Raw genomic sequence first — 11,221 nt, 5'->3', positions numbered from 1 at the left:
CCCCCCCCCCCCCCCCCCCCCCAAAAAAAAAAAAAAAAAAAACCCAAAAATAAATAAAACCCAAAAAAACAAAAACCAAAAAGGAAAAAGGAAAAAAACCAAACCCCTATTTATGTCCTTTGTAGATTCTTGCCTGGAAGACAGGGCTGCTTATGCTCAGTAGTTAAGCTATCAAGGGTTCATTGCCACCTGTGAAGGTAGTTTTAGCTCAGCCAAGAATATGAAAACTATTACTATGTAACTCCATTATTTAGGAATTATAACAAATCATTCTGAATAACAGATGGTTCAGCATGTCCCTAGACACCTAATGGAATGGACTATCCAGTATAAAAATATTTGCAGCTATGTTATTTACTACTAAATGATGACAACAACAATAGATCTGTCAATATCTATTCCTATTGTTCTGTATACTTATAACCCCGTTATTGGTATTTTTTAAGTATTGGGTTCCATAATTTTTTACAAAGTATGACCATTTAATAGTGTAGCACTCCATAATAGATGGAACAAAAGCACTTTTGTTGGAACCTGAAGATTTGAATTTTGAATTGTTAATGGAAGATTCACCTAAAGGTGGCAGAGAATCTTTAAACCTGTGAAGTTGGTATTGTGCCTCATGATGCTATTCTCTACTTCAACATTTATAATATGATAAGAGAGTATTTGTTGTGAAATCCAGTCCTTTCTATTACGTTTTACGACAAAATTTGTTCTTCAGAAGCTGACATGCAATATTGGATTTTTTGGCTTGTTTGGAATATGTACTGTTTGGCCAACTCTTTTCATGTTCCCTTTTTGCATCACATAGATTGCTATTTTCCTTGGGAGAAATGATTGTTATGTATCAATATTATATATATTGTTATTTCCCTTTTTGCATTATGCAAGATAAATAGTTATGTTATTTGTATTAGTTGAATTTCTAGCATCAACTTTTGACTCCGTTTCCTGCTTGTAGAGATGATCCAGAACTCGATAAAATGTTAAAAGAGAGGATCAGATGGGGTGATCCTATGGCGCATTTGGTCAAGGTATTTTATGAAAAAGCTGTTTGTACTCTTTGTATTGGTTAGCATCTTCAGTTGCTAACGTATTTATTTTAAATCGATGTAACAGAAGAACTCAGAGCTTGTCTTGGAAGATCTTGGTACTGACGAGAAGATGAAAGAATCCGGTTTTATAGTTCCTCAAAGTATTCCTAGTCATAGTTGGATAAAGCGGGGAATTGATTTTCCTCCAAATCGATATGGTATAAGGCCAGGGCGGCACTGGGATGGAGTTGACTGTAGTAATGGTTAGTCTTACTACTGTTCTTTTATCAGTCAGGATGGTTATATTTTTGTTATTACAGACAGTAACATAGGCATTTGCATGGAGTCATATTGTTTTTGTTTACTGCTGTTGTTTTTATGCGATAATTCACTCTGAGCTTAAGATAATATTTGCATTGAGTCACATAGGTATTGTCCATGCTTAATTCATTTTCCTTATTTTCCCTCTAAGCTTAAGATAACCTTGGAATTCAATTGATCTTACTCCTTGGTGCATATAAATACAGTATAACTGCAAGTTTGATATTATTTGTACATAGATAATGATTTCCTAAACTCTTCCACACCATCAATTTTTATGCAGTGTATATCTATTTCTTTTGTCGATTACTGCTCTTTTGAGCTTCAAGAATCTAGCTGTTGAGTTTTTTTCTCTCTAAAACCTTGGTGGAGGCATCTCCTGGTTGATTGTGCATTAGTGTCTAATGTACTGAGTATATGGAATTGTAAGGAATATGATAGACCAATTAAATGGTCTTTGTTAGCTTATATGAACCTCGCAACTGTTTTGCTAATTATCTTGCTTTCCCGACTTTTTACACAGGATATGAGAAAGAACTATTCAAGAGGCAGAATGAGAAGCGAGCTACAGAAACAGAAGCTTATCTGTGGTCGGTGTCTGACATGTGTGAGCCTTCAGGAAAAAATTTCGTCAGGTGTATGTTCCTTCAGTACGATGGAAAGGAATTGTGCTTTGGACAGAAAGCTTTTGGGTTAAAACTTGCTTATCTCTGACTCAGACGTAAAAACTTGCTCTATCTCTGACTCTGACATAAAAGGGGTCATACCCTGCACCACGGAATTGAAGTAAGGCTGTGAATTTGCTCATCTTACCATGTGCTTAAGGATTTAATGTGCTGTATTACAAGAGTTGGTCTAATTCCTTATGAGAAATCCGTTGTTTCCAGTTTTCTTCTGAGCTTCCAAAAGTGGGAAGTGCGATAGCTGAAGGATTGTCTTGAGATCAGCAATAAGGTTCCTTTTATGTTAAAGTGGAATCCTTCAGTACCATCCTTCAGTACCAGCATCGTTTTAACGTATTAGGTGTATGAGAGAATGGTAAACTTCTTTCTCATAGTAGCCGCCACGGTTTGAAGATCCCTTGAGTTCGTTGGTTAATGCATACAATTGCACCTGGGACTTGTGCTTAAGATTCTTAGTAATTGATATTTGTAACTGTAGTGCAGATAGTTGAAATCTCCTACTATATGCCTTGTTTTACTTAGGTGGTCGGTTGACATGTTTATGTCTTATATGCATCCTTAGTAAGGACCTAAGGTCGTGTCAAATTTGCAAGTCCAGGCTGAGATCCTTTGATAGATGTAAGTCTGGCTATATGTTTTCTATATCTTCATGGTAATTCAATTTTAGCTATAATTGTTGCTGTTTCGGTACGGATCCAAGAATGCATAATGAGACTATATCCGAACCTTTTTCATGAGGCGTGGACCCACACGAGGGCTGGGGGCGGTGCCCGATCCTCTTTTAATTATGCGGGACTTATTCAAAAATTGCAGCTTTTGTAACTATTGCCACTTCTCCAATATTAAAAAAAAAAGTTATTGTCACTGCAAATTTTCCAAGTTTTTAGCTGCCCTATTGCCGGAGCGGCACAGGATAATACTATTAATAGTAAATATTTTGAAGAGTTGCGACACCAAGTCGATGTGTAAGTAATGTTGCATCTACTATTCAATAAATGTGGACCAGTTTGCATATTTATTTCGGGTAACCGAGATGTGTGACATTGTTACATCAGCAGCAGTTTTCTTCTTCCAGGAATTAAAGATACCACTCCTAGTCTATTAAATAAGGAAAGAGACTGTACAAAAAAGAAATTAGAAATGTATAAGGGTTCTTTCGTAAAGCCGGGCCCGCCGCCGGTCGAAGTGAAGGTTTCCGCGGAGATCCATTTGTGGTGAGCGAGAAAACTATACGAAGTCAGACGCTTTGACCGTGGAAAAGTAAGGCAAAAAGCGTTCTTTCATTCTTGTCCTCTCGATCTCGGCTCTCGCCCCGTCCGTGGATCCGGCTAAGCTAAATTGCTCCCCCGTACCAGCTCGTCTAAATCTGAAATAAAAACCCCAAACAGCTCGACACGCGACTGATGGGGGAAGAAAGAAATAAATTTTACTAAATTGTTCTTTCACGAGCTACGTCCGAATTTGAATCAAATTCTTCTCCTCTAATGACGGAAGAGACCAGAAACGAGCAATGAAGTGTAAAAGGCATCCGTACGAGCTCGGCGTCGGCGTCTGCGCCTCGTGCCTCCGGGAGCGCCTCCTCGCCGTGATCGCCGCCCGCGAAGGGAGATCGCCGGAGCTCCGCCGGCATCTGCCCCACCTTCAGATCCGTGACCGCCTGTTGGGAATATAAACTGTTTAGAGTATAATTAGCACAAAATACAGTTTTAACAGAATTAGATAATGATTCAAAATAGATATAAAATTAAACTGAGTTTAGAATATAGCCTGATGGTCGATGCGTGCAAGCACTGTCCCAAGAAACTAATTGCCCCCTCTCGTACAGGGCTACGCGACAAAAGTTCCCGGAGATACAACGACCATCGGTCAGGCGACCTCCTTATCGTCGGCACGAGCTTTAAGAAGGCTTTGTGAATTCTTCGTGACTTTCAGGGAACCAACAAAAATATAACAACAGTAATATGAAGAGGAATGACAGAGAAGAAGAGAGAATACGTTGTGTTTTTCACACTGTATCAAACTCTTCAGATTTAGGTCCTTTTATAGGCTTAAAACATCCGTTACTCATAAATCCGCAATTAATTTATTTTAATTACCGATTTTAATTCTCATAAAAACTATTTTCCGTTTTGATTCTGATTTAAATCTCATGAATATTACCGATTCAAAATTTAATTCTCTTAACTGTTACAAAACGTTTATCACATGTTAATTTGATTCAAGATTGAAATGGAAATGGCTATGCAGCGGATGAAGGCAGAACATGACCAACAAATCCGAGTTTTATCCAATCAAATTGGCGAATCCAGCCGTCGTAATACTGCTAATCAAGCAGGTAGCGATTCAGATGCGAATGAACGCCTCAATGCTGATAACCCTCCCGTTGACTAGAACGTCGGGGGTGGTCCCACTAAAAACAATAATGTTGGGGGTGATCCCACCGAAAACGACAATACTGGGGGTGGTCCCATTGTTCCTCTTAAGAATCATCCAAAGCCCGATACGAGCGAGGATGAGAAAATAAAAGATCTCGAGAGCAAAATCAACGCTCTGATTCTGCTCGAGAGGTGAAAAGGACCGACATTCCATGTCCCTATCCAAGAGAGTGGGATTCAATAGCATACCCGGCGAAGTTCAACTTGATTAACTTCACGTCGTTTGACGGGAATGGTTCACCCACTCAACACATGATCTACTTTAAATCCCACTTGGGTATGATCTCCGACAATGAAGCCTTGATAGTTCGGTCATTCGTTGACACCCTTCGTAGGCCCGCCTTCGATTGGTACCACCGTCTCAAGTCTGCAAGCATCAACAACTGGGACAACCTGGAGAATCTGTTCCTCGCTCACTTCTTTGATGATGACGCCGAGGTATCAATCAGAACACTCTTCGATGAGAAACAGGAAGACGACGAGACAGTCGACGACTTTGTCAAGCGCTTCCGAAATAAGGCGATGAATTGCAGAGATCCGATCATGGAGGATTTCATCCTACAAACCTGTCACAACAACCTCTCCTTGGACGTGTTAGAAGTTAGGGGAGTAGCACCATCCGACACCTGGAAAGAGTTGAAGATGCGCGGAGAACGGGCCGAACGCTTCCTCCAAATGAAGAAGGCCGAGAGGAGCCAACCGACAGCCAATCCTCCGAACTCGAACTTCGCCTCCCGTGGTAAGGGCAATGTACCTGCAGCAGTTATCGACGTTAATCAGACGTCACAACAACAACCCCGAAGACAGGAAAAGACTTCGGATTTGAGACTCCAAAAAGAGTACTCCTTCAATGACGAAGATGTTCAAACTATTTTCGAGTCCCTCCTTAAAAATAATAAGATTAAGCTACCACATATCCCAGATCAGGAGGAAGATGAGAATACTGCAGATCCGAAGTACTGTGCGTACCACAGGAGGATCCTTCATCCTACTAAGGATTGCTTTGCTTTCAAGAATAGCATCCAAATATTGGTTGAAGCCGGCATCATAACACTGGGATAAGCCAAATGGGAATGACGAGACTCCAACAAGTATAAGAATATAAACTGCTCATTCTCATACTCTGAATAGTATACAAGTATAAACTGCTTCTCAATACTCCAATAGGTATACGAGTCTAAACCGTTTCCCACTCTTGACGGGAAGTTCCTGGAGAATTTTTATACATATTATTCTTAAGGATAACCCAGTCATGTAACTGAGTATAATGTCAGACCCAGTTCCGCAAATGAAGCTGGGGGTGGATGATTTGTGTAACGAGAAGTTCCCGGAAGAATCCTACATGTAATTTTCTTAGGGATAACCCGATCATTATGAACAAAGTGATTAACACCACTGTGTTTTCCGAACACTCTTTTGCTGAGATGAGATTCGATTACTTCATTTGATCAATCTTCCCTCACGAAACTCCCATTTAAACTCTCACTACGTCTGTACACTCAACACTCCCGTTGTTAGAGTCCAGACATAGTACTCGGAATTTTAATCTCCCAATCATTGATAATTGTCAAACTACTCCGTGTTAAGTATTTACCACTTAACACTAAGAACCATCTTTGAGTGATTTGTACGAATTAACACTCTCGCTGTAATTTGTACTCCCACTCTTACTGTTCACTTGGTCAAACCTTCCTACAGTTAGGACCACAGTCAAAATCTCCTATCGATTCCTTCAATGAACGAGAGTTCCACAAATCGAGTGATCAAACCTATAAAAGTTAGGGTCATCTCACACTCCCACTCTTACTTGGTCAAACCTTCTTATAGTTAGGACCAAAACCAAAATCCCCTCTCGATTCCTTCCATGAACGAGAGGTCCATTTTCAAACCAAGTGATCAAACCTTACTACGGTTAGGATCATCTTAAACTCCCGCTTGGTCAATCCTTCCTACAGTAAGGACCAAAATCACAATTCACTCTCGATAAACGAGAAATCCATCTTTAGTTCGGTAATCAAACCTTCCGATAATTAGGTTTATCCGAATCTTTTTGATTCTCGGAGTGGAGATCCCACTCTTAGTTTCACCTTCCCGGATTCTTAAAGTGGAGATCTCACTTTGAGTTTCCTTTTGCAACTGGAGATAGAATATAAAATTCTTCCTCTTCAGCTTTGGGAGATAGAATATAAAATTCTTCCTCTCCCGTATCGGGTTCGTCTTTGCCCCAAGAGAAAACATCACTTTTTTAACTCCCAAAATTCGTGCCTTACACGCGCGGGGAATTTTATCCCGAATCCTAAGTAGGGATAAGTCAACGCCTAACACACGTTGTCGGTTTAGTCTTTCACCGATTAAAAAAGACACCAAAATTCAAGTCTGGGGTATTTTATCCCGAAGCCTAAGTAGGGATAAGTCAGCGCTTAACACGCGTTGATGAGTGGTTCATTCCCGTAAAAATGACCGAGTCTACGTATTCGGTATCGTAGCAACAAAAATCCACGCCTTTTGCGCGTGGGGAATTTTATCCCGGATCCTGAGCAGGGATAAGTCAATGCTCAACACGCATTGCCGGTTAGTTCATAACCGTAAAAAGAACAAAAGCCCACATATTCGACATTATGACAGGTTGTTATTCATAACGCCAAAATTCATGTTTCACACGTACCGGGAATTTTATCCCGAATCCTAAGTAGGGATAAGTCAGCGTCTAACACGCGTTGCCGGTTAGTTCTGTTGGCCTTCTTGTTTTGATGATGATTAACAAACAATTTACTACTAATGTTGTTTGTCTAGTGCTTGTATTATCTATTCATTGTAGACAAACAACGTAGTTGGAGGATGGATGGAATAGAGCTTCAACGATCATATCCAAAGGAGGTTGGCGGAATGTCGGTGAAGCCTTGCTATTCAAAGTTCAAGATCCAAGTTAAAGCTTCATCCGCAAGATTACCAAGATAGAGCTTCGTTGAAGATCAAGATTGCTTGGGTAATTTAGTTTAGGAATTTATATTATGTGTGTTAGTACTTTAAGCTCAATCATATACGCACATACACGTTTTGGATTTTGTATATATATAGTTATATATATACATATATGTTTTGGTTTGATAGTTTTCAAGTTTTACTATGAAACAAATGAATAGAATTGGAAAATACTATTTTGTTTCATGTTTATATGCCTATATATGATTTTCCCTTTAACAAGCTTATATTTAATGAAATCATATTTAGTGTTTTGAATATATTGCATAGAATATGCAAATTTATGAAAATATTGTATTTCTAGATTATAGACTTCATAACAACATGTTATATCTTTTATCAAGTCTATACAATCATCTCATAAGGTTTCAAAATGTTGTTTAAGTCAAAATATCAAAATATCAATTTTCAGGTTTTCATGTTTTTGAACTATTTTGCAAAATGATGATTTTTCACAAATGGGAAATGCAATTTGGAAAATTCTTTTTGTAACATGTTCATTTACATGTTTATATACATTTTCCAAAGTTTCATAATTTTTGGACTTCATTTGTTATTTTTAACATTTTTCCAAAGTCTTAAAAGTCAGCTTTAAAATCAGGTTTTGAAATGTCTGTTTTCGGTCGACCGCACCGGTCGACCGCTCGTTTGTTTTTTCGTCAGCATGGTCCAGAGAGTTGGTCGGTCGACCGGTCCGGTCGACCGAAAAGCTCCATCGGTCGACCGCACCGGTCGACCGGATAAGTGTTTGCTTGATTTCCTGTCTTCGACCTGGATAACGGTCGACCGAACTTTCCATCGGTCGACCGAATTTTCCATCGGTCGACCGAATTTTTCCATCGGTCGACCGACGGAATTTTCAGTCGACCGACAATATAGCCGTTGCTTTTTAACGGCTCTTTCTCTGAGCTGTTTGCTGGGGTTTTTGGTCATTTCGTTTTGGGGTTTTTGGCTGAGCTTTGAGTGGGTATATATACCCCATTGCTGATGTCTTTTCAGATTGAACCAAGAGAGTTTTAAAAACAAGTTTAAGAAAGTTTTTAATCAAGGGTTTAAGTTTTGTTTAAAAGAGTTTAAGAGTTTGTTTGAGTTTAGTTTGTGAAGCAAATTTCACAAGAGCAAAGAGGAGATCATTCTTTGGTGTTTGGGCATTCAACTCATCTCTCTCTCACTCTTGATCTATAGAGAAGTTTTCCTTAAACTCAATTCTAGCTATTTATTGTTTTGATCTTAATTTCCATAAGCTAGATTTCTATATTGAGTTTATATTGTTTTATCTCTTTGATCACACACAACCTATTGAGCTTATTGTATTTTCATTCATAGTATAATTTTGGGTTGTGAGATTAGTGACTTAGAGTTGTGCTTAATTGAGTTCTCACCTTGTTTAGAGAACAAATCATTTGATTTATATTGTGCTTATTGTGAGGATTCACTTGTAATACACTTGTACACCGAGAGAAGTGTGTGGTGAGAGACGGGGTCGAATCCAAGAGGAGTGGCGTCGGTTGACGTGCCTAGGGAGAGGTTGTAACCGAGCACTTGAGGAGGAGGACACGGGCTAGGACCAACACTTAGTGTGTGAGGTGTGATTACATAGTGATTGTATTGTGAGGTGTAAACGTTGTTCGGGTGAACGTAGAAAACCCGGTTGTGATAGTGGAGATCTCCTCGAGGTGAGGAGCGGGGACGTAGGTCGTGGGGACCGAACCTCGTAAACATATCGTTTTGTTTGTGATTGCATTGGCGTTCTTATTCTTGTTTTCATATCTTATATCGCCTTTGTGTATTGCTCATCATATTACCCTATCACTTGTGTAGATTGTTTATTTTACCCTTGTGTTAGTTCATATATCCTTGCTCATATATTTGTAATATCTCATTGATAGGATATATTCATTTGTTCATATTGCTTATCCTAGCTTACGTATCTTGTTGTATTTTATACTTGCTAGGATAACTTATTAATTAGTTTTAATTGGCATTTAATCGGATTAGATTAGCATAAGACCCTAATCACCCCCCCTCTAGGGTCTAACAATTGGTATCAGAGCTTGGTGCTCTTTGATTTAAGGTCTAACCACCTTGAGTTAAAGATCCAAGTTATCTTATTTGTGCTAATCTAGTTATGATTGCATTTGTCTTGCTTGCATATGTTCATATATATATCTTGAATATGAATGTATTTTGTTTAGGCTATAAATCCAATGTTGCTCCTAAATTCATTAATTTTCCCTATGCACAATGGGCTTCTAGATTTAAACTATTTGTTGAATCTAGAAATATTGACTTATGGAAAATTATTGATTGTGCTTATATTGTGCCCACATTGGAGAAATCCAAGTGGAGCGATCATGATAAGAAAATGTTTAATATGAACAAGTTTTTGTTAGAGTATTTGCTTAATGCCTTTGACTCATCATTTTCTAACAAATTTGTTCATTTTGATAGTGCTTACAATTTATGGAAATTCATAGAAGCACATCAAGGCAACTTGGAGGAAATCCGACGTAGTTTGGAGGATTGTTCTTCAAGTGAGTGTGGAGCATCATCATGCACACGGCCACTAGGCGATAGCCCTAGTGTGGTAAGCGATTCGGAATCCGAAAGTGATATATCCATCAATGAACTCGCTTGTGCATATGAGAAATTATTGCATGCCTATACAAAATTACAAAATAATTTTATTGATCTTAAAAGCAAGCATGTAGAATTGAAATCCGATCATGAGAAGCTAGTGTCCAAATTTGACATCATTGAAAATGAAAATATAATGCTTAAAGAAAACAATGATATGTTAAATTTGAAAAATAAAAAATTAACCTCATCCATCACTAGCTTATCTCATGTTAAAAATAATGCCATGTTAGAAGTAGAGAACATACAAAATGATACCGCTTCTTTTATAAATAACAATATATGTTCTACTTCTAATAACAATACTTGTATGCATAATGATGAGTTGAATCATGTTAAGGATCACATATCATCTTTAGATTCAACCCTTAAAACATGTATTGTTAATCATGATAAGCTTATGAACATGTGTGCTAAGTCTCATGCTAAAACATCTAAACATCCTATTCATCATGCACACATGTATAGCAAAGTCTACAAATGCACAAATTGCGGTCGTAAAGGCCATCTTGCTAGATTTTGCTATGATGCACATAACCCCACCAAGATTCACTTTAATCCTCCTTGTGCATCTCATCAAGCTTCATCATCACATTTTGCACACACACATGCACATGCATCTATTTCTCATCATAAGCATGCTAATGTGTATAAATGTGTTCTATGTGGTCGTTTTGGCCATTTGGCAAAGTTTTGCTTTGATTTGAAAAAGAATTCTAGTTTGCCAAATGTTTCTAGTAGAACACATGTTTTTAAATGTGATGTTTGTGGTAGATTTGGCCATTTGGCGAAGTTTTGCTATGATTTGAAAAAATGTTCAAACTTGCCAAATTTCTCAAGTAAACCACCTTTGCTTAAAAATGTTTTACACTTGCAAAATAATTTTAAAAGACCATCCATGTTTGCAAATGATTCTAATGTTTCCCGTGCACAACCGTTTGGTCAACATAAGCAAATGCTTCCTTTCCATTGTACTTATTGCAATCGGAAGGGTCATTTGAGTAATTATTGCTATGACTGATCCCGTGCACCATATATGTCCAAGAGGGTTCATAACCCTAGGACTTTGAGCTTTAATGATAGGGGTCATGTCCCTAATCTCTTAGGTACCAAGAGTAATTTGGTG

The 11,221-nt window shown here is 38.3% G+C and overlaps 1 protein-coding gene across 1 annotated transcript in view; it reads left to right on the top strand.

Annotated features, from left to right (window-relative positions):
- Positions 1-2,726, top strand: part of LOC109820894 (BUD13 homolog) — a 17,625-nt gene extending 14,899 nt beyond the window's left edge. The window contains exons 10-12 of the mRNA XM_020387088.1: positions 965-1,037; positions 1,123-1,300; positions 1,882-2,726. Coding sequence (XP_020242677.1) covers positions 965-1,037; positions 1,123-1,300; positions 1,882-2,072 — 442 coding nt within the window. The 3' untranslated portion in view covers positions 2,073-2,726. The remainder of the gene's footprint in view (positions 1-964; positions 1,038-1,122; positions 1,301-1,881) is intronic.

This window comes from Asparagus officinalis, chromosome 8, assembly GCF_001876935.1.
Source record: "Asparagus officinalis chromosome 8, Aspof.V1, whole genome shotgun sequence".
NCBI classification, from domain to species: Eukaryota; Viridiplantae; Streptophyta; class Magnoliopsida; order Asparagales; family Asparagaceae; genus Asparagus; species Asparagus officinalis.
This window is presented reverse-complemented; position numbering and strand designations above follow the sequence as displayed.